Below are 25,046 nucleotides of genomic sequence, written 5' to 3' on the forward strand. Positions count from 1 at the left end.
TGGATGTAAGCAATAAAACAGCACAGAAGGCTACCAGCTGCTATGATTTTTCAAAAGTCCCAAGAAAAAAAAATATTTATCAAAAAAAGCATAGTATGGGCTCACAAATCCATGAATAAAGAGGAGAGCTTTTGTAACAAGTTCCTTGTGTATGCCTATAAGAACCCTACACAAACCACACAGGTTTCGGTTTTTTAGTGCCCTTTATGTAAACCAGTTGGGCACTGGCTTATATGAATTCCTAGCTATGGAGATGCCTCTACGAAAGCTTCAGGCTACAGCCTAACACGCAGTATCACCTCAGGACAAAGGTTCCCACTAGGCAAACATGTTGTGTCCTATGACTCATATCACAGACTCCCAAGATGGAAACAGCATCATCTCCTTCCAAACCTCTGAAAGACAAACCATGGCCGGACGCGGTGGCTCAAGCCTGTAATCCCAGCACTTTGGGAGGCTGAGGTGGGTGGATCACGAGGTCGAGATCGAGACCATCCTGGTCAACATGGTGAAACCCCGTCTCTACTAAAAATACAAAAATTAGCTGGGCATGGTGGCGCGTGCCCGTAATCCCAGCTACTCAGGAGGCTGAGGCAGGAGAATTGCCTGAACCCAGGAGGCGGAGATTGCTGTGAACTGAGGTTAGCCGTTGCACTCCAGCCTGGGTAACAAGAGGGAAACTCCGTCTCAAAAAAAAAAAAAAAAAAAAGACAAACCATGTGGCTCTTACTGGGTGGTTGGAAGCTGATTTATTCTTTAAAGAGAAAATATTCTATTGCTAGAAAAAAGTGTGTGGAGGACTGGGAGAAGGAAAAACCTGAGGACTGATTTGGAGACAGAAAGGCGTGTTAATACTGCATTTCTCCACACGTGCTGGGCTGACTTCAGATTCGTTCTAACTGAAAATCACTTTTCTTCTAAGGCATGAAAACCTGGACTAGATCATCATGTATAGTGAGGTGCAGATTATAGTATTCTGCTTTAATCTTACCATTATTCTGAAGTCAAGCTTGGACTTCAGGTCTCCTGATTTCTGTGGCCATATTTTTCCAATTCATGTGCTGACAACGCATCAATTATATACTTTAAGGGGAAAAGTGACATACACAGCTTGTACTCCAGACATGGTTTGGATGTGTTTATAGAGGAGGCTCTCTAACAGAATAAGTGAAGGAAGTTATGGAAGATCAGACTAACCTTTATCAGTGCTGTAGGAATTACATACCACGTTTATGGCTGGGAATAGACTTAGATACTTTTGTCCAGCTAGTTTACCTTGGAGATCTGAGACCAGAAGAGTTGATGTCAAGGCCACTGAGTTTTATCTTGAAGGCAAATGGCCTGTCACAAAATATCCTATGGGGTCCTGGGCTTCTGGACCTGGCATAACCATTCAAAAATGTGCCAGGGGCATGAGGTATGCAGAAAAGATGGAAGCTGAAAGAGTACACCTGGATGCCAGGAATCCACAGTCAGCATGCAGTCCCCAAAGAAGAAGGTGGGCTGCTGGTTCCCATGGCCCCTCTGTACGAGTTTGCTAGAGCTACCAGAACAAAGAACCGCAAGTTAGGTGGCTTAAACAAGCCTAGCAGTTTGAGATCAAGGTGTTGGGGGCTGGTTCCTTCTGAGGGCTGTGAGAAAGCATCTGTTCCACCATGCTCTCCAAGTGTGCAGTGGTTTGCTGGCAGTATTTGGCATTCCGTGGTTTGAAGATCTCTGCCTTCAGCTGGGCGCAGAGGCTCACGCCTGTAATCCCAGCACTTTGGGAGGCTGAGGCAATCAGATCGGAAGGTCAGGAGTTCAAGACCAGCCTGGCCAACATGGAGAAACCCCGTCTCTACTAAAAATACAAAATTAGCCAGGTGTGGTGGCGTATGCCTGTAATCCCAGCTACTTGGGAGGCTGAGGCAGGAGAATCACTTGAATCTGGGAGGCAGAGGTTGCAGTGAGCCAAGATTGTGCCATTGCACTCCAGCCTGGGCAACAAGAGTGAAACTCCGTCTCAAAAAAAAAAAATCAACTCAGCCTTCATCTTTGTTTGACATTGTGTGTGTGTGTGTGTGTGTGTGTGTGTTCGTATTTTTCCTTTTTATAAGGACACCATCATATTGGATTAGGGGTAACCCTAATGACCTCACTTTAACTTGATTGGTTCTCTAAAGTCCTTACTCCAAATAAGGAAATAGAATCACATTTGAGGTACTGGGTGGAATTAGCGCTCCAGTATATCTTCTCTGGAGGACATGATTCAATCTGTAACATCCTCCCACCTGCCACCTTAAGAGCCTCCAGCGGTAATAGTAATAATCGTAAATTCTGACATGCCTTTTATGTATCATCTTATGAAACAGCTACCTTTATATCCCCTTTTTAAGCAAAAAAAGAAAAAACATATAAAGCAGTGAACTAACTTGCCCAAAGACACCCAATTAGTAACTGACATAGCCAAGATTTCAGAACAAGAAGCCAGCCCGAGGGCCCAAGCACTCAACCACACACCACCTCATTCAAGTAGCCATTTACTGAATACTTGTTACATGTTGGGTCTTATGCCAGATAGAAGCACCAGTGGCAGTCCTTGCCCTCAGGGAGCTTATGATCTAAAAATATAATGATGCATTCTTCTCCTCCAGTTGAGATTGGGCCCCTGATGCCAGTGAGAGTAGTCTCCTCGCCCCAGCTCCCCAACCCTGGCTCCTGAGTACAATATGATGCCATTAAAAAATAATAAATAAGAAAAGAAAAATGCTCGGTGTCTCAGCCTTAAATAGAAAAAAATAAAATAAATAAATAAATAAATAAGCAAAGTGCTACAGGAAAAGGGAACAGGAGCAATTGTCTCTGCTGGTGAGGAAGGATGGAATTAACTCAGAGACAGAATTTGAACATGTATAAAAATTGGAAAAATAATTTAGATGTATTATGTAAGAAAGAGGGAAACTTTTTTTCTGACAGTAAACAGAGAAATGAGCAGAGGTGACTCAATCCGCCTAAGAAACTTCATATCTTAAAAGCCAGGAGAATGTAGCTACAAAGAGATTTTTTTTAAATGTCTGGAACTTTTGATTGAATTAGCATTAAAACTTGTTCAGATTAGAATTAATTTGTTCAGGCCGGGCGCGGTGGCTCACGCCTATAATCCCAGCACTTTGGGAGGCCGAGGCGGGTAGATGACGAGGTCAAGAGATCGAGACCATCCTGATCAACATGGTGAAACCCCGTCTCTACTAAAAATACAAAAATTAGCTGGGCATGGTGGCGCACCTGTAGTCCCAGCTACTCGGGAGGCTGAGGCAGGAGAATTGCTTGAACCCAAGAGGCGGAGGTTGCGGTGAGCCGAGATCGCGCCATTGCACTCCAGCCTGGGTAACAAGACTGAAACTCCATCTCAAAAAAAAAAGAATTAATTTGTTCAAATAATTGGGCAAGTTATATATCCCCAAGAACTTGTATTTCTTTCCATTTTATTCCAAAGAGCACCTCTCTAGAGTTTTCTTTTTGTCTTACACAGTTGTTACAGAATCCCTGTTACTTTTTAGATGTAATAAAAATTGGGTCCTGGCTTTTATCCTATCCAGAGTTTTACATTCACTCATAAAAAGAGCTTCTTCCCTTTTTCCAACCTTATTCTTTCAGTAGGAAATATTAAATGACAACAGGAAGTAACTGTTTTCTAAGATTGTGGTGGAGGCCCACATTAAAGGGCCTCAATTCTTCAGCCCCTCCTGAAGCCACACTTTACCCTGTAACTTTGCAGTCACCTCCATCTGTGGGTGGGCATTCTGACTCCTCCCTGACACACCCACCAGCGTAACACAAGCGGAGGCACGTAAAGTACTTACTTGCACGACTCAGCTTGACCTCTCTCTCTTGTTTTTGAGCTATCACCGTGAGAGCAGGCCTGGGGTAAGAGGAGGATGAGATGCAGCACTGTTTACAATAGCAAAGACCTGGAATCAACCCAAATGCCCATCGATGATAGACTGAATGGGGACAATATGGCACATCATTCTCAGCAAGCTGACACAAGAACAGAAAATGAAATACCGCATGTTCTCACTCATAGATGGGTGTTGAACAATGAGAACACATGGACACAGGGAGGGGAGCACTACACACTGGGGTCTGTTGTTTTCGTTTATTGAGGGGAGGGACAGTGGGGGTGGGGAGTTGGGGAGAGATAACATGAGGAGAAATGCCAGCTATATATAGGTGAAGGGGAGGAAGGCAGCAAATCACACTGCCACGTGTATACCTATGCAACTATCTTGCATGTTCTTCACATGTACCCAAAACCTAAAATGCAATAAAAATAAATATAAATTAAAAAAAAAAAAAAGAGGAGGATGAGAGATGTTGGGCCATCTAGCCAGGCTAGACCAACCAACAGCCAGATGACCACCAGGTACTTGAGCACACCCAGCCAGGATCATTAGAGCCACCCAGCCAACCACCAGCGGATCCCAGAGACATCAACACTACAAGTGCATGGTAAGATAGATAGCAGTGAAATTTTGTGATCGCTGCACTTCTTTTGTGGCAATAGATAATTGATTCAAAGATTGTTTGACTTTCTTTCCTTTTTTGGATTACTTTTGAGAAGAAACACTGACAGTATAACCTTAGGAGTGCATTCACTATGCATGGTAGCTACTGTTTAGTTTAAACTGACAATGGCCAGGTCTGGTAGCTCACACCTGTAATCTCAACTACTCAGGAGGCTAAGGCAGGAGGACCTCTTGAGGCTTGGAGCTCGAGACCAGCATAGGCAACCCAGTGAGACCCTGTCTAAAAAAATAAAAATTAATTAATAATGAGACTGCAGAGAGAAGAGAATTGGCATGTTGGCATAACTTTTCTGAATATAATTTGATGATATGTATCAAGAGTTTTAAAATATCCATGCCCCAAGTTATGGTTCAAAATTGCATCTTGCTGGTGGATCCGGAGGAGACATCTTTCATCTTTCGTTTCACCTTTCATTCAGGTCAGACACTAAACTTTTCTTAGGTGCTCTTCCCACCCCATCATCAGTAACTCTCTATGTTCATCCAGGATTGCAACTCTATGTGGACAGCAGGAGCTAAAGGAAAATTACATCGTGTTACTCATTTCAAGATGAAGTCCCCGAACACAAATTCTGTAGGGGAGGGTAGGAGAAAGAAGAACCCTAGTGGCAGAGCATGTATTCATTCAATTTATCGATAAATGTTTATTGAACATCTACACTGTGCTGGCCATTGTTTTAGGCACTGGGGTTGCATCAGAAAACAAAGAATAAACGAGTAAATAATATAGTATGTTGGGAGGTGGTAAGTGTGATGGGGAACAATAAAACAAAGAAAGGAAACGAAGAGGGTTGAAATAAAAGGGATTACAAATATAAAAAGAATTTTTAAGGAAGGTGCTGACAAAAGATCGTGTTTGGGCAAAATCTTAAGAGATAAGGGAACGAGCTTTGACACTCTGGAGGAAGAGCGGCTCAGTCAAAGGCAACAGCAAATGCCTTAGAAACTGAAGAATTTCTGGTTTGGTCAAGAGTAAGATCAGCCTGGGCAACATAGTGAGACCTCATCTCTATTTAAAAAAAAATGCATTAGCCAGATGTGGTGGTACACACCTATAGTCCCAGCGACTCGGGAGACTGCGGTGGGAGGGTCCCTTGAGCCTGGGAGTTCAAAGCTGCAATGGGCTATGATCACGCCACTGCACTCCAGCCTAGACCACAGAGCAAGACTCTGGCTCAAAAAAAAAAAATTATTTTCTAATTGGCATTCTGAATAGATAGCAAAAAGATGTTATCCCTAAGAAATAGAAGCAAAACACATAAAAAGGAAGCTGAATTGACTGAACAATAAACGAAAACAAAAAACAAGCGAACAATAGCAGACTTCTAATTAAGATGGAACATTAAGCTGACTTGAAAACGACCGCTACTCTCATGCTCAAAATGTATAGAAAGGATGGATAAAGGATTATTGTTTTGAATGTAATACACAGTGAAGCTAAGAAGCTGGAAATGAAAAGAAAGCCACAGCTACAGTGGTCAGTGAGAGTTGGCTAAACATTCCAAGGACATGGGTTTTCCTCTGGCTCAGGACTTGAGCCCTCAGTCTCCTTGTAGAGCAAGGAACTGAAAACGAATTCTTGGCATTGAACCTGAAATCGGGAAAGTGCTGACCTCTTCATGAGTGGGTTGTAGAAACCTCCACTGCTGGCGCAGGGTCTTAGCAAGCAGTAAGTTGCCTGATGGAGGAAGTGGTATGAACCACAGATCCTGAATCCTGACTCACAGCTCATGACAGTGCAGAACACAAATTCATATCATCCAAATGCTTCAGAACCCCAAAGCTCCCCTGAGAAATTAAGCCAGAAATTTGTCTCCCAACCAACAAACTCTGTAGTCAGGGCAGAGGTCATTTAGGAACCACATCTCAGAGATTCTTTCCCAACTCAGGCCCCATTTAGAATCCTCCAAAACACAAAATTACAGTTAAAATAGGAGGTCATCACCAAAAAGTATAAAATATATGAGGAACTCCACTACTAGGAAAGAGAATCCACAGATAGAATGAGCCAAAGGAACTTAAAATAGTACTGCACTCTAAAAAGCCCCAATGTAAGTACTTTTAAATGTCCAGATCAATAAAGATTCAAATATATGAATCAGTGATGAAAGATTATAAACCATGAAAAGGCAGGTTTGTTCTCAAACACTGCCATAGTGTTTCTTTTTATTTTTGAGAGAGAGTCTCACTCTGTAGCCCAGGCTGGAGTGCAGTGCCTCGATCTCCACTCACTGCAACCTCTGCCTCAAGCAATTTTCCTGCTTCAGCCTCCCAAGTAGCTGGGACTACAGGCATGCACCACCACACCCAGCTAATTAAAAAAAAAATTAGCTGGGTGTGGTGGTGCGACAGAGTTTCACCATGTTAGTCAGGCCAGTCTTGGACTCCTGATCTCAAGCCATCTGCCTGCCTTGGCCTCCCATAGGGTTGAGATTACAGGTGTGAGTCCCCACACCTAGCCTACTTCTTTGTTTGCTAGAATAAGCCCCTTGAAACCTGTAAGTATTTAATGTAAATGAGAATGTTAGCAGCTTACAGCACTTGAAAGACCTAGCTTCTAAAATAAGTGAATCCATATTTTTCATATACATGTATTTGCAAAGTATAGTTTTATTATAATTGTATGTTTAAATATATTGCCCAGTTGATTTGTTTAGATTGACCTAAGAAAACTGAACTTCTAACCTAAAAATTTTTTTCAAAAAATTGATACGTTAAGTGCTTAATAAATATATCGGCCAGGTGCAGTGGCTCACACCTGTAATCCCAGCACTTTGGGAGGTCAAGGCAAGTGGATCTCCTGAGGTCGGGAGTTCGAGACCAGCCTGACTAACATGGAGAAACCCCATCTCTACTAAAAATACAAAATTAGCCAGGCATGGTAGCACATGCCTGTAATCTCAGCCACTGGGGAGGTTGAGGCAGGAGAATTGCTTGAATCCAGGAGACAAAGGTTGCAGTGAGCCAAGATTGTACCTTTGCATTCCAGCCTGGGCAAAAAGAGCAAAACTCCGTCTCAAAAAATAAAAATAAAAAATAAAAAACTCACATGTAGCTAGTGGCTACCATACTGAACAGTACAGGAATAGACAGTCCTGAAGTAGATCTATAAATACATGGTGAAATGGTTTATAATCGAGATGCCAAAGCATTTTTTCATGAAAAGGAAGACTTCTTCAACAAATGCTGCTGAAAAACTGAATAGTGATTTAAAAAAAGAAGAAGAAGAAGCAACTATCTCACACCATTTGCAAAAATTAACTTGAGATGGATCCTATGCATAAGTCTAAAAGCTAGAACTAAAAAGCCTAAAGGATAACCGGAGAATACCTTTGCAACCATAGGGTAGACAAATATACCCTGAAAAGCACATAGAAAGCACTACCAGGGAAGTACAAATCAGTAAACATTATTCAAATTTAAAGTTCATCCAAAGATACTGCTTAAAAAAATGAATACACAAGCAACAGACTAGATGAGAATATTTACAACACATGAATCTTCCAAAAGATTTACATATCAAATATATAAACAATTCAGAAAAAAACAATTTTAAAGAGCAAAAGTCTTGAACACATACTTCATGAAAAAGATATACAAATAGCTAAGAAGCACTCAACAGCATTAGCCATCAGCAAAATACAAATTAAAACAATAATATGGGGCTGTTATACACTCACCAGAATAGCTAAAATGTTAAAACTCAGAGAATACTAAATATTGGCAAGGATCTGGAAGTCTCATACATTGCTGGCAAGAGTGTTAAATGTTATAATTACTTTTGAAACCCTTTTGCAGTGCCTTAAGAATATAATTATATATCTACCCTATGACCCAGCAATTCCACTTCTAGGTATTTCCCAAGAGAGAGGAAAACATGTCCACACAAAGCTTTGTAGAAGAATTTTTGCTTTATTCATAATAGCTCAAAACTGGAAGCAGTCCAGGTATCCATCAACAGAAGAATGGATAAATATGTTGTGTGTATGTTATGTTCCACACATAGAACAGAAGGAACTTCTGATCTACACAACCACATGGGCGAATCTTAAAAACATTCTGCTGAGTAAACCAGATACGAAAGAGCACAGTTATGATGATATTTATGTAAAGGTCTAGATCAGGTGACAGGAATCAAAACATGGGTTGATTTGAGGGTGGAGGGGATTGACTGAAAAGGAGCACTAGAGGATTTTCTGAGAAGACAGAATGTTCTTTCTTCATAAGGTGTGGCTGCCATGGGTGTATGCATTTTCAAAACTGGTTGAGATCAGTGAATTATACCTCAATTTTTCAAAATTTCTGCCATACAGAAATTATGACAGAGCAGATTTTATCCACGAATGCAAAGATATTCACTACATGTTCAGATGAGAGGTAAAAAAGTAATAGTATCTACTTAGTACACACGGGGGGAATATTTTATAGTATTCAATACCCAATCATGGTTAATTTTTAAAATGTGGTAACCTGGCCGGGCAGTTTGGGAGGCCAAGGTGAGAGTATCACTTGAGCCCAGGAGTTTGAGACCAGCCTGGGCAACAAAGTGAGACCTCAAAAAATATAAAAAATTTCTACAAAAAATATAAAAAATTAGCCAGGCATGGTGGCATGCACCTATGGTCCCAGCTACATGGGAGGCTGAGGCAGGAGGATCACTTGAGCCTAGGAGGTCAACGAAGCCACAGTGAGCCGTAATCCCACCACTGCACTCCATCCTGGGTGACAGAGTCAAACCATATCTCAAAAAAAAGTTATATATAATATATATAACTTATATATAATATATAATCATATATACAATAAAATATATTTTATATATTACATATTGTATATATAATATATAATTATATATACAATAAAATATATATTTATATATTATATATTGTATATATAATTATATACAATAAAATATATAATTATATACAATAAAAATTTGTCTACAATAAATTTATAGACTCATTTATATACGTGTAGCACTAAGTTCTACACGTATATAAATGATATGTGTAGAACACATTTATATATGATATACATATGTATATATGCATATATATGATATACATATATATACACATACATACATATATACACACATACATACATAAATTAACCTAAGAATAGAAAAGTATTTCCTAAACTTAGTAAGTTCTATCTCTCAAAAACCTTCACAATGGAAGTTAGGAAATCATTTAAACTAAATAATAATGAAAATATATAAAAACTTGTGGTATGCCGTGAAAGCCATTCATAGAAATATATAGTCTTAAATGCATAAATAGAAAAGAAGAAGGACTAATTTAATGATCTAAGCATCCTTAAAAAATAATAAAATAGGCCGGACGCGGTGGTTGACGCCTATAATCCCAGCACTCTGGGAGGCCGAGGCGGGCGGATCACTTGGGAAAAGGAGTTGGAAACCAGCCTGGCCAACATGGTGAAACCCCGTCTCTACTAAAAATAGAAAAAAAAAATTAGCTGGGTGTGGTGGTGAACACTTGTAATCCCAGCTTTTCCGGAGGCCGAGGCAAGAGAATCATTTGGCAAAATTCAAAATCTATTTTTTTCAAAAAAGAAGAGAATTTTCTTAACCTGATAATAGCTATGTACCAAAATATGAACTACAAACATCATGCTTAGAGATGAAATGTTTAAATCCCTGTCGAAATTAGGAATGAGACGAGAATGCCTACCACCACTTCTAGTCAACATTTTAATCCGGGTCTTAGCCAGCATGATAACCTAGACTTTCTAAATAACTGCTAGTATTATTAACTTCGTCTCAGTCTTTTCCACCAAAAATATTGATTTATATAACAGTTCACTTATTTCTCCGAAAATGTATATAACTCTTCTACATGTATTATTTCGTTTTTTTAATTAATAAATGTATCAGAAGTAATGTATTATATTTTAACCTGGGAACTGAGTCACACATTTATCAGTCTTTCAAAGTGGATAGATGTTGGTTTATCGTTTCACTAGATTCTACCGCATTCTCTGAACAGCTGTCACGTAACATTGTGTAGCTGCATCACTACTTAATGTCCCAGATCCCCGTGCCTTCAAATCGTGACCCTCAAATGTTTGTGGATTTTTATTTAGTTTCACAACAAATCTCCTCACCAGGATTACTGTAGATTCTTTCAAATGCTCTCTGTTTTTAAAGGCTAAATGGCAAGGAAAATTGGAGAGATGACCAGAGTAAGCAGCCTCTTTCTTACCTCAATTCTGAAAAATCGTTACTGAAAGATTCTAGTCCAGTCTTACACTGGACATAAATACTAATTTTAGCAGGAGAATGAGAAGTACAAATCAACTTTATTTCTCTGACAGCAGATGTCAAAGGAAATAATGTTTTTTAGCTGAACTGCTGATCTCAAAGGCATATTTATCCTTGAAGGGCTTAGATCTGAAACTTGCACGTAATTTCCCAGAACAGTACTATGTTATTTAAAAATAATAGAGGTTTAGACATAAGGCAAACTTTCAACGTGAATTGATGTGGGGAAAAGAGGCTGTGACTTAAGCCTCCACCAATAAATGGAGGGACTGAGAGTAGCTAGGTAGGTGTGAGTTGTGTTTAAAATAACCACAGTCCATGCCTGGCTGGCTGGTCTATGGAGTACTTATATTTAATAAAAATTTAAAAAAATGTTTTACTTCTACAATAAAAGTAATATGTAAACATTTAAGGAAATTTGGAAAGTGCAGAAAATAAAAGAAAATTACTCAACAAAGTGCAGTAAAAATGATTTCAAATCATTCTTTTTTGTAGTTATTGCAATATCAATGTTGTCCAGTGTTCTTAAATTCCTTTGAAATTATTGATAATAACCTGTCAGGTAAATGTATCAAAATTCATTAAACCATCATCTTACACAGACAGTAAGAGCGTTGCATATTCAGTTCAACCACATTTATTCATCAATATTTACAGAGCGTTACTTATACACACTGAGGATATAGAATAAATGGTCTGTTCTGATCTAACTAGGAAGTAAGTACACACTTAGAAAGCAATCTGATAAAGATAAACTCAGGTTGATATGAAAACAGGTGGGCCAGGCACGGTGGCTCACACCTGTAATCCCAGCACTTTGGGAGGCCAAGGTGGGTGGATCACGAGGTCAGGAGTTCAAGACCATCCTGGCTAACATGGTGAAACCGAGTCTCTACTAAAATACGAAAATTGGCCCCACGTGGTGGCGTGTGCCTGTAATCCCAGCTACTCAAAAGGCTGAGCCAGGAGAATCGTTTGAACCTGGAAGCAGAGGTTGCAGTGAGCTAACATCGAACTCCAGCCTGGATGACAGAGTAAGACTCCGTTTCAAAAAATAAAATAAAATAAAACCGGTGAGCCAGGTAAGAATCTCTGATAGAATCAGGTATAGTGCTCGGTACGGAAAAATACAGATCAGAACAACACAAGGAAACAGAAAGCACTTGCGTTTCTGTCTTTCCAGTCTTTCTCTCCCTTACCACAAACAATGGGGATTGAATTACCCTAAAAATCTTTGCCAATTTTACTGGGAAAAATGAAACCCCATTTATATTTCTGAAGGAAATACAAATTAAATTTGAACATTTCATTATAAAAAAAATCTTGTTTTCTTTTACCCCTTTCTAACACAGTGTTGACACACCTCTTATTATGTGTTCTTCATTTAGGGTATAATTTTTGTCTATAATGCTTTTTGCAAATATATTCCCAGTTTTTTTGCCTTCTAATTTTGCATATAACATTTTTTGATATGCCACACTTTTTAAATTATTAGGTAGTCAAATATTTTTCCTGGAGTTTTTTTCCACTGCTTTATTTCTTAGAATTTACTTCTTCCTTCAGAAATCAGCTAATTGTCAAGGCCGGAAGCAATGGCTAACACCTGTAATTCCAGCACTTTGGGAGGCCAAGGAGGCTGGATCACTTGAGGCCAGGAGTTCAAGACCAGCCTGACCAACACGGCAAAAACCCTGTGTCTACTAAAAATACCAAAATTAGCCAAGCATGGTGGCACATGCCTGTAATCCCAGCTATTCAGGAGATTGAGACAGGAGAATCCCTTCAATCCAGGAGGTAGAGGTTGCAGTAAGCCAAGATGGCACCATCTGGGCTCACTGTCTCAAAAAAAAAAAAAAGAGTCAGCTAATTATTATATGTTATTTCTTTCTAGATTTGGTAGTCTTTTTTTTTAACATTTAATGATTTAGAAGTTTTGGGGCTTATTGTGATTTCTTAAATATTACAACTCTATTTCAAAACTGTTATGCTGAGTTATCTTATTTCGTACTATATTTTAATATGTTAGGACAATTCTCTCCTTACAACTTTCTTTTACGAAAAACATTCTAGCTACACTCATTTGGATATTTTTCATCAACTCTCTGATCATTTTAATACATTCACATCTCACTTTTTGTGCTATTATTGTATATATTTTAACTCTACATATATTTAAACCTCACATGATATTGTTTTCACTGTTTTATACAATTTGTGTTTATTTACATCTATCCATGTATTAACCCTTTGATTGCTCTTCATTCCTTTTCGTATTATTATCCATCGGCCTGAAAAACTCCTTATGGAATTTCCTTTACTGTAGATGAGCTGAGAGTATTTCTTGGTTATAAAACTGTCTGTATTTTATTTTCCATTTTGAAGAGTATTTTTACTGGGTATATAATACAGGTTGACAGGTAATTTCTCCTAGTGCTTTGAAGATATTTCAAGGTGTTTAGGCTTCCACTGGTTCTTTGAGAATAAGCTCTCAATTTTATTGTTGCTCATTTGCAGATTATATCTCTGTTTTCTTTGCTGATTTTAAACTTTTTCTTTGTCTTTGTTTCTCAGTAGTTTAATGCCTGCCTACATATGATATTCTTTGCTTGAAATCCTGCTCTATGTTGTTTCTTGACCCTGAGAGTTGTTGTTTATTAGTTTTAAAAAATTCCCAGCCACTATCTTTTCAAATATTGCTTCTTTCCCTTTTCTTACTTCCCTTCCTGATATTCCAATCACACGTGTGTTTGAATGTTTTACTATATGTCATATGTGTTATAGTCTCCTTTCTGAAACCTTGTATCTTTTATATAAAAAGTTCTTTTATCTCTTGTATTTCATTTTGCATATTTTGTTTCACTCATCAGGTTCACTAATTCTTGCTAAGTGGTATCTCATCTGTTATTAAAGCTGTAATTCTGTGGTAGTTTTAGTGTTTTTTTTTCCTCCAGTTTCAAAATTCCATTGTATTCTTCTCTGGAGTTTCCAGTTCTCTGCTGAAAACTCTTCATCTTGTCATTGAATTTCTTGAAGATAGTAAATAGAATTATTTTAAAATCTGTGTTTAAATTTTAGTATCTGGACGCTAGAGACGCAAATTCTGTAGTCATGAGCCTATAGATGGTAATTAAAGTCGTAAAACTGCATGAGAGGACCTCGAAAGTAAATATAGAAACAACTACAGACAACATAATAGTGCCTATTTTATAGAGCTGGTGTGCAGGGTTAATAATATTTATACAACTTCTTCCTCCAGACCCCTCTCCCAGTGTAAGGAGATTAGGGTCTCATCACCCCTCCCCACCACGTGAAGTCCCACTTACAGCTCAAATAGCTTTTATTAACCTAAGGTCAGCTTTTGGGATTCTCAGATGCTCAACAGGTGCGCAACTCTGCTAACGCAGAAGGCCGTCCTGGCCAAAGGGTGGTGCTGTGCGTCGCCTCCAGCCTCCGGGCCGTCCCGCAGGCTGCACCTTCTTCCCATGAGCTGCAGAGGGCGCACGTGAGGAGCCCACGGGAGCTCAGCGAGGGGGCGGGGCGGCACGCAGTGAGGCCGGGCCTGGGCGTGGCCGGGCGCGGGGCGGGCGTGGGGCGGGGCCGGCCGGGGCTGAAGCAAGGCGCAGGGCAGGCGTGGGGCGGTTACGAGGCGGGGTTGGGCGTGGAGCAAGGGGCGGGGCCGGGTTGCCGGTAGCCTGCCCGCAGCAGTCCGAGCACCGCCCCGGGGGAGAGCGGGTGTTTGAGGGACTCGCCGGCAGGCTCTAGAAGCCGGAGGCGGGTCCGTGGCCCTCCGGCTGCTCGGAGCGAACTGGTGGCCGGGAAGGAAGCGTGCCCGAACACCATGATTCCTCTAGAGAAGCCGGACAGCTGCGGCTCCTCCCCGAGCGCCACCTCAGGCTCGGGCCCGGCCGGCCAGGGTCTGAGCGGGCCTCGCCCGCCGCCGCCGCCGCCCCAGGCCCGCGGGCTGCTGACGGAGATCCGCGCCGCGGTGCGCACCGAGCCCTTCCAGGACGGCTACAGCCTGTGCCCGGGCCGGGAGCTGGGCAGGTGAGGAAGGGCGGAGTCCGGCGCGGAACCTTCCCGGACGCGCTGGGCAGGACGCGGGCGCGGATAAATACCGGGGCCCCGGTGGGGAGGCTGCGGTGGCGTTGCTGCTGCCGATAACGCGCGTGGTGACTTGGCACAAACTTGGGTGCTGGCGGCGAGTAGGGCAGCCCGAGCCGCACCAGCGCCCCCTCCGCGCGCCGCGCCCCGGGAGCGAGTGATGGTAACTCGATGGCCGTCCCGGGGGCGCGGACACCTTCCTCTCCTCAGCCCTTTCGTTCTCTGTGGCGTTTCGAATGGCAGTTTGACGAGAGAAGGTGCTGGCCGCGCCCTACCGTTCACCCCGAGCAGCGGGTCTGGAACCCGGTCTGGGGAGCCGGCTTTGCTTTTGGCCTCCAACTCAGACTCTCTTGGTCTCCCTGTGTGGTTTTCATCAAACGCAGCATCCGTCGTGACACCTGCCTGTGCACCGGGGCTCTGTGACCCCGTGTCGGGCTTCTGCTCACTTCATTTTCGTTTTCATGGCTGGTTTGGTTTTGTGCCATTTTAGTTTTTAAATATTTAGGTCCTTTAGCCTCGAATTTAGATTGGTGTCTTCCGTAGGCGCTTGGTCCTGGTCTCGCTCTTTTCACTCTGCTGGGAGCTGATTCCTGCCTTCTCCCCCCACCCCACCCCACCCCAACCTACCCTAACCTACCCCACCCCACCCCACCCCAACCTACCCTAACCTACCCCACCCCACCCCACCCCAACCTACCCTAACCTACCCCACCCCACCCCAACCTACCCTAACCTACCCTAACCTACCCCACCCCACCCCAACCTACCCTAACCTACCCCACCCCACCCCAACCTACCCTAACCTACCCCACCCCACCCCAACCTACCCTAACCTACCCCAACCCACCCCAACCTACCCTAACCTACCCTAACCTACCCCACCCCACCCCAACCCACCCTAACCTACCCCACCCCACCCCAACCTACCCTAACCTACCCCACCCCACCCCAACCCACCCCAACCTACCCTAACCCACCCTAACCTACCCCACCCCACCCAACCCACCCCAACCTACCCTAACCTACCCCACCCTAACCTACCCCACCCCACCCCAACCTACCCTAACCTACCCCACCCCACCCCACCCTACCCTAACCTACCCCACCCCACCCCAACCCACCCCAACCTACCCTAACCTACCCCACCCCACCCCAACCCACCCCAACCCACCCCAACCTACCCTAACCTACCCTAACCTACCCCACCCCACCCAACCCACCCCAACCTACCCTAACCTACCCCACCCTAACCTACCCCACCCCACCCCAACCTACCCTAACCTACCCCACCCCACCCCAACCTACCCTAACCTACCCCACCCCACCCCAACCCACCCCAACCTACCCTAACCTACCCCACCCCACCCCAACCTACCCCACTCTAACCTACCCCACCCCACCCCACCCCAACCTACCCCACTCTAACCTACCCCACCCCACCCCAACCTACCCCACTCTAACCCACCCCACCCCACCCTTTTTCGTGGGAGAAGGGGCAGCTTACAACGTGGTCTCCAAAGCTGCAGGGGCAGGCTGTTCGGATGCTTTACATTTTGTGTGCTGAAGGGGGTGATGGTGATTTCTGTGGGTTTGGGGAAGTTGTTAGAACCTCTGGCTGTGAGTAGACTGAGTTCACATTCGTGCCCCGCTTGCTGTGTTTGCCTTTGGAGGGGTTGCTTAGACTCCCCAGCCTTACTTTCCTCATCGGAAAATCCGTATAATGATGACGGTAGCTACCTCAGAGGTGTCCTGAAGATGCCAGGCCTGTCAAGTGCATACCACTGGGCCTGCCACATGGCGTTCAGTAAATGTTGGCATTATTGCCAACATTTGTCGTGGTTGCAAAATAGCACCATGTTGTAATGGGAAAGGGCCTGACGGTCGAAACAGCCTTCAGCTGGGGTCTTGGAAAGGCAGACAATGTAAGATTACTTATAATGTTAAAAACACCCAACCTTACACATATTAAGGTCGCTTTTGGAAATAGTTTTTTTGGCGGGTGCGGGTGTGGAATGCTACCTTGACAAAGTCTTACTTATTCCTAAATGTTAACAAAAGAGAAAACACCTTTCAGGAACAAGATTACTTCACTGCTAGGGTGAAAAGTGAAGGGAGCTATGGCTTAGCTGGATATTCAGATTTGTAGACATTCCAAACATTCTGAAGTTACCTGTACTACCTGAAAAAAGGAAAACTGGCCAGGCGCCACGGCTTGCGCCTGTAATCCCAACACTTTGGAAGGCCAAAGCCGGTAGATCATCTGAGGTCAGGGGTTCGAGACCAGCCTGGCCAACGTGGTGAAACCCCCCGTCTCTATTGAAAATACAAAAATTAGGTGGGGGTGGGGGTGGATGCTTCTAATCCCAGCTACTCGGGAGGATGAGGTAAGAGAATCACTTGAACCCGGGAGGAGGAGGTTGCAGTGGGCCGAGATAGTGCCATTGCATTCCAGCCTGGACGACAAAGCGAGACTCGTCTAAAAAAAAAAAAAAAACTACGTTTTTCCATTATTTGGCTCTCTGGCTTCATCCCACAAGGAAAACCGGTGCAAGTATTTTACAAAGCGAAATGACTTCAGGTGGGAATCTCTGTCTTGGAGGTTTTATAATCTGGGAAACTGATTTGCACCCCACCAGGTGTTATGGTGCCAATTCCTTCAGGAATGTTTCTTTCAACTTTTGTTTTAAACTCCGTTATAAAATTAGCTTCCCGATCAGGTGTTGTTTTGTTTGCTTGTTTGTTTTAAGGTTGTGATATCTTCTACATACCTTTTCTTATATAAATTTCTTTACAAAAGGAATAGGTCCTAAGGCAGCATAACAATGCAGTTATTAGATAAATATTTGATATAAGAGCTTGGAACTGAAAAATAGAATTGAATCTACTCTTTTCCTTGTGGCACCCTTTTATAAAGGAGTTCAATGCAGTGCTTAAGAACATTGGCTTTGGAGTCAGACAGTGTGAGATTGAATCTTGGCTCTTACTAGTTATGTGGACTTGAGTGCATTGCCTAACTATTTATTGCCTCATAGGGTTGGTGAGAGAGTTAAGTAAAACATAGCCTTAAGGCTGTGCTTAGCTTAGGGGAAGCACTCAATAAATGTAATTTATGGTGTAATTCAATAAACGTTATTTTAAATGTAACCAAAAAAGAAAAACTGCACAATATAACAAAGTCACAGGAACTGTTTGGACGTCTCTGGAAGTAAAAGTTCTGTCTGTGCTATAAACAGTCCTTGTTTAAGGCTTATAAATTTTGCCTGTATTTTATGGTTTTAACATAGTTAAGTGTGTTTCTTGTTTTCTCTGATAAGATACAAAACTTATTTTTCCAACTCTTAACTCTGGTTGCATTTCTGATATAACTCTAATGAATCTCATGCTGATAAAGAACTTGCAAAATACCCGTGTTATATTTTAATGATGTAGGAAGAAAAACAGATTTTTAAAATTTTTATTCTATGGCCTTTCATTTAGTAAAATGCAGAAGGGGTGTGAAGAGTTAACTGTTCAATCAAATCGATCTCTTTCAGGTGCCGCTATGTTATTACCAAGCTAAAACTTTCAATGAGGTGACTGTTGAGAGAATTTTTTAAATGGTCAACATTGATTTCAAATTAATAACAGGATGTGATGTTGATCATTTTACGAAATGTCACATTCTTTCATATTTCCAGCAGAGTCCATAGCAACGTAAATACGGGTAAATATATGATGTAAAACATGATTTTATTGCTTGAAGCTTGACTGGTTATTCCTGAGGCTTGTTGCCTTCCCTTGAGTCGGGCTGTACGCCGGTGTAAACTTTAATGGTGTTATTACTGAGGCACACATGACTTTGGGTTCTGAGAATCTTTTCATGTTGATTTTCCTTGAGTATTGATAATACAGGAACAGAAAGATTCTTCTAGGAACTTAAAGATACACGAATTTCATATCAAATGATTTGCCTTACATTTGTTTTTATTATCTAGTTCTCAACTTTAATGTTTTTAATATACTCATACATTTTTTCTTAAGAAAAAAGTACTTTAAGCCAAAAGAACACTTTAAAAATATTAGTAAATGCTAATAGTTGGATTTTCCTAAGGAAAAAAGTTACAAATACAAGTTCCCATCTAAAGCGGTTACTTTATAAATGTGCAGGCTTTCCAGTTTTACAAGTGCCTTCACATGCATTATCTCATTGATTCTCACCACAGCCTGTTTGGAAAGCCCCATTTTTCAGATGAGAAAACAAAGACAGATTAAGTCTTGTGAGAGAGAGCAGAGCTTGGACTCCTGACTTTGAAATCATTCCCATTACACCACACGTTTTTCATAGAATAATCTGTAGTCTATATCTTATGACTAAAGCAATTTCCTGACATTTTTATGAAAGGATATGTTAATGAGTTCCACATTGGAACAAACACGATCAAGCTTCATTGTCATATAGTTAAGTCCCCACTTGGGCCTTAAAGTAAATTAGGAATGTCCTATCACATTCTCCTCAGAGCAGTCAGGGATAACAGGGACAAGAAAGGGTTTTTATCAGAGAATAAAAGAATAATCAAACTGAAAGGGGACTCTGGGTGGGTATTTTGGGAACTGTATGCCCTTACCTAGATTGATGGCTGTAGGTAATAGTGTCAGTTTTTGTATTGGACAACAACTTAAGCGTGTGTCATAAATTATTTTTAAGAAATAATGACCTTTAAAAAATAAAAATAAAATAAAAAACAAAAGAAATAACGAGCTTTATCAAGTAACATCCATGCAGAAATTGCCTTGTTTTAACACAGATGTTATTTAAAATTTCTAGACAGCTAGTCATTAGTTTGAAGAAGTTAATTTGCCAACAGTTTTGGGTAACCTGACACTTTGGATGGATAAAAGAAAATTGGCCATATTTGTGGTTCAGTGATAAAGTTACTTGGAAAGTATGGCTTCCACTCTCAGGCAGGTACTTTATTTAAGTCAGTCAGCTGTTTAATTTTGAAAAGTTCATGCTTAAAATGTTAAAATCTTAAGATACGTGAATTCAAGGATTTGAATTTCAGTCTCGATAAAACTATAGATGACACAATTTTATACAATCTGATTATAGAATCAAATGCATTAGAAAGCTAAGTAGCTATAGTCATTGATTCACCTCTTCAGGTAAATAAGGACTTAACTAGATTTCTTGAGAGAATTTAGACATCATGTAGACTAAATAGCTCACCTCCAGAATGCCTATGTTTTTTTTTGTAACAATTATCATTGGTTATATCATAGATCTGAAACTAATGCTAGTGGTAAAAATAGCTACTGATTATTGATCATTTTCTGAATGCTACACACTTTAAAGATGTAATTTTGTATAGTCTTCACTGCCCTGTAAGATAAAGTGCCATTGATCTCATTTTGCAGATGAGGAATCCCAGGATCCACAGGATTAATAAATTGCCCAAGATTACACAGTTATAAGCCAGAATTTAAAACCAAGTTTGACTTGTAAAGCCTTGCCTTTTCTTATCATGAATGCTAATGTCTTATTTGAATGGACTCATTAATTTTTACACCTAGGGTCTTTTCCTTGATTATTTCAGTGATAAGGAAGACAACATCTATTCTAGGTTTTTATTGAATGGAACTTCTTTATCTTTAAGACATTATCTCTGGCTGGGCGTGGTGGCTCATGCCTGTAATCCCTGCACTTTGGGATGCCGAGGAGGGCAGATCACTTGAAAGCAGCCTGGCCAACGTGATGAAACCTCATTTCTACCAAAAATACAAAAATTAGCAGGGCATGTAACTGTAGTACCAGCTACTCGGGAGGCTGAGGCAGGAGAATTGCTTGATTGGGAGGCGGAGGTTGCAGTGAACACAGTTAGTGCCACTGTACTCCAGCCAGGGTGACAGAGCGGGACTCTGTCTCAAAAAAAAAAAAAAAAGTGAGACAGGCTGGGCACGGTGGCTTACACCTGTAATCCCAGCATTTTGAGAGAACAAGGTGGGTGGATCACTTGAGGTCAAGAGTTCAAGACCAGCCTGACCAATATGGAGAAACCCGTGTCTCCTGCTTGACCAACATGGAGAAACCCCATTTCTACTAAAAATACAGAAAAATTAGCCAGGCGTGGTGGTGGGCATCTGTAATCCCAGGTGCTTAGGAGGCTGAGGCAGGAGAATCGCTTGAACCCGGGAGGCAGAGGTTGCAGTGAGCCAAGATCACGTCATTGCAATCCAGCCTGGGCAACAAGAGCAAAACTCAGTCTCAAAAACAAAAAATTACATGTTAAGTACATAAAGGCACTTCCCTAGGCTCTGGAAGCTATTCCGAAATGTAACAGATCAACCACTGTCCCCTTTATAGGCAAGATGATATACCACTGGAAGGTCTTATGGTGGGAAATAACATTTCAGTTGGGCTGTAAAGAATGGATGGAATTTCAGTAGTAGTTGCCGTTGTTAATAAAACATTAAGTCACAGCTGTAGAAAAATTCAGTGACGAGAGAATAGCAAGGAGTCCAGTATATTAAATGTTATGAGGTTAAGTTGCCATAAAACTTTTATTTAACAAAATAAGAGCAGTATATATACTAGGTGTGCTGATTATATTTGCACACCTGCCATGTGCAGCGCACTATGGAGATAAAAAGATGAATAATAAGAGGTCTCTGAAACAGTTCAGCTGGGAGACATAATACAACAAGTTTTAATTGTAAGATTGACATAAATGTTATAAAGGGATAAACAAAGCACTTTAGCCTAGAATAAAACAAGACCTTGGACATTATTTTACTTCCCCTATGTACTGCTCAAATTAGCATCTGCATTTTCTGATGTTTACCTAGATCTTATATATTGTATTATCTCTTCACCTTTGCCTATAATCCAACACTTGAATTTATGTTTGGAATCCCTTCTATAGATGGGATTCTCTTTACCAAGAGAATCTTAGTAAGGCAGCTCAAACTTCTGTCCAAAACCTAGCATATGATCTTTCCCAAAAAATCTTACTCTTTTCATCATCTTTATCTCAGAGGTACTATATAACTGGTACCACATTTACACAGTACCTATATTAAAAATCGAAAAGTCATCCTCAACTTTCACCTTTCCCTTCTCTCATCTCTGCCAGCAACTCAAATCTTTCAGCAAGTGCTAATAAATCTTGACTTTGATTGGCTTTTAAACATATTCTCTTTTCCCAGTCTCTACTGCTGCCACTGGAGTGCAGGCCTACTGCTTTAAATTATTTTATTGGCCTCTCTGTTCTGAGTTATCACTTGGCAATCCACTCTTCACAACACTATTAGAATTATCTATGTCATTTTTCTTCGAGACAGGGTCTCATCCTGTTGCCCAGGCTGGAGCGCACTTACATGATCTCAGCAGCCTAGATGTTCCAGGCTCAAGTGATCCTCCCATCCCAGCCTCCCAAGTGCCTAGCCTACTGGTGCACACAACCATGTCCATCTAATTTTTGTAGTTTTTGTAGAGACAGGGTTTCACCATGTTGCTCAGGCTGGTCTCAAACTCCTGGGCTTAAGCAATCCGCCTACCTCGGCCTCCCAAAGTGCTGGTATTACAGGCATGAGCCACTGTGCCCAGCCAGAATTATCTTTTTTAAACAATTACTTTCAGAATTCTAATAGGTGCCAATGTAAAGCCTGATGAAACCCAAACTCCTTAGCAAACATACCTACCTAAAGATACTCACCCTGTCTTCCTAAGCGCTGTTTTTAGGCACTGTTAATGCAGAGTTCTTAGCTTGGACTGGTGGCTCTCACTGAAATGTCATCTCCTCTTGTTATAATTATTTATGTGTCTTGCCTTTCCCACCTGTCTGGAATATGTTTTCAGTCAGTAGTTCTGAAATGTGTTCATTTCTGATATTTATCCCAAAATATTTAATGAAAACCTAAGTTCTCAGTTTTGTACTTATTAGTGAAATACAGATGTTTTTGAAATGAAAAAACCCTGAACATTATGGCAACTCTGTATTCCAGGAAGAAGTTTGGCTTTTGAGTCAACCAAAAAAAAAAGGAGATATGCCACAAACATCTTATGCCCTTTGGACCTCATCAGCCCCAAGTCAGCTGCATATAACTGTGGCCCCTAGTGTCAGAGAAACATCATTGTTTTGTTTTGTTTTTTGCAGACAAAGTCTCACCCTGTCTCCCAGGCTGGAGTACAGTGGCACAATCTTGGCTCACTGCAACCTCTGTCTCCCAGGTTCAGGCAATTCTCCTGCTTCAGCCTCCTGAGTAGCTGGGATTACAGGCGTGCACCACCACGCCCAGCTAATTTTTGTATTTTTAGTAGAGATGGGATTTCACCATGTTGGTCAGACTGGTCTTGAACTCCTGACCTTGTGCTCCACTCGTCTCAGCCTCCCAGAGTGCTGGGATTACAGGCATGAGCCACTGTGCCCGGCTGAGAAACATCATTTTAAAAATGTTTTGTAGAGGATTCAATAACCTAAAGTTAAAGGGGGAGATACTGTCACAAATTTTACCATAAAGTCATGGTAAAATAGGCATGTTGGAGCCCTTTTGGGGTATGGAATTTAGGGAACTCTCAATATAATTCTGAGCCTATACACTGGGACTTCGCAGCTTGAATGCTGAATCTCATGTTTCTTTATACAGTGTGGCTGTATAGAACAATTCCCAGAAATCTGTTTTTATCTCCTCTGACTCCTCCTTGAGTGGTTTGAAGAGATCTCCTCCCATCGCACCAGTCGTTTAGAGATGAAGGGATGCGTGCTTCCTCAAAGCATTGCGACCTGCTGTCATCATGTCAGTTTCAGTGGGATGTGGTATTAAAATGATGGAAGAGTTTTATTCAGCATGGGATATAGCAGGGGTCAGCAGACTACAGCCAGCCACCTATTTTTGTAAGTCTTGCAAGCTGTTTTTATGTTTTACATTTTTTAATAGTTGAAAAAATGAGAATAAGAGTAATCTTTAATAACATGAAAATCTTATGAAATTCACATTTCAGTATCCATAAAGTTTCATTGGAAGCCAAACACACCCATTCATTTACCTTTCTTGTATGGCTGCTTTCATTCTACATCAGTGGACTTGAGTCATTGCTGCAGAGACCCTCTTGTCCGCAAAGCCAAAAATATTTACTATCTTGCTTTCCCTTTACAGAAAAGTTTGCTGACCCCCCCCCCCGCCCCAGTATAGTACACGATATGGTGGAAAGAAAAGAAGAAATCTAGAACTGTGAGGAATGGTTCCAGAAAAACAAAGGTGGTGTCACAGTAGTCACTGGTATGAAAGGAGAGCTGTGGGAACTGCATTCTGGGACCTAAAGGAATGGGTGAGGAGTGTGAGCAGCAGATGAGTAAGTATAGGGAAGAGGCCCCAGAATTTAGCAATGGCTGTTCTGTAACAGGGTCTCAGAGTTCACAGGTTAGCAATGTGTGTGAGTCCATGTTTAATTTGCCCTGTTAAATTCTAACTTCTAGGTTTTGATGTAGCATTTCAGACTACTGACATAATTTTGAGTTCCAATTCTGTTTGCTGAATTAGCTGTATTCCTATGTGGTCTTTAAAAATATACTTTCAGGCTACGTAATAAGTACTCTTTTACTTACTGCATGGTACTTTATTGCCTTGAATGTCAGGTGTGGCAGCAATAAACATTTGTGTATGTGTTTGAGGGCCATTCTAGTGAGTCATTTCTAATTTACCAAGAACATGCTTGCTGCCAATTATATGTTGAGGCTTCATTTCAGATGAATTTTTCACAAATTAAACTTCCTCTTCTCTTGAAACTTCCAGATATGTAGGTATGAAAACATCAAATTATTAATAACTGTTTTCTTTCCAGAGATCATTGGGAACCTTTTAAAACTTGATGGGGATGTTAGCCTAATGATTTTGTGGGATAAAATTAAAGGTATTCGTCTTTGAGGAATTCATTTATAGTTACTCTCTCCCATATCTGTAGAAGTCTTTCATATTTCTGTGAATAAAAGAACTTTGATCTAAATAAGGGTGCTGTTAGGTAGGTTGTTACCAAATTGAGCAGCCATAGGGCTATGCCTAAGGATTTGTCCTCCCACATTTGTATTACTAATGATAGTAAAAACATGGAGGACATGAAA

General features: G+C 41.3%; 1 protein-coding gene across 1 annotated transcript in view; it reads left to right on the top strand.

The window, feature by feature from the left end:
- The first annotated feature begins 14,554 nt into the window (after positions 1-14,554).
- Positions 14,555-25,046, top strand: part of STK17A (serine/threonine kinase 17a) — a 49,616-nt gene continuing 39,124 nt past the window's right edge. The window contains exon 1 of the mRNA XM_002751361.4: positions 14,555-14,895. Within this exon, the coding sequence (XP_002751407.2) occupies positions 14,690-14,895 (206 nt within the window). The 5' untranslated portion in view covers positions 14,555-14,689. The remainder of the gene's footprint in view (positions 14,896-25,046) is intronic.

This window comes from Callithrix jacchus, chromosome 11, assembly GCF_049354715.1.
Source record: "Callithrix jacchus isolate 240 chromosome 11, calJac240_pri, whole genome shotgun sequence".
Classification (NCBI taxonomy): Eukaryota; Metazoa; Chordata; class Mammalia; order Primates; family Cebidae; genus Callithrix; species Callithrix jacchus.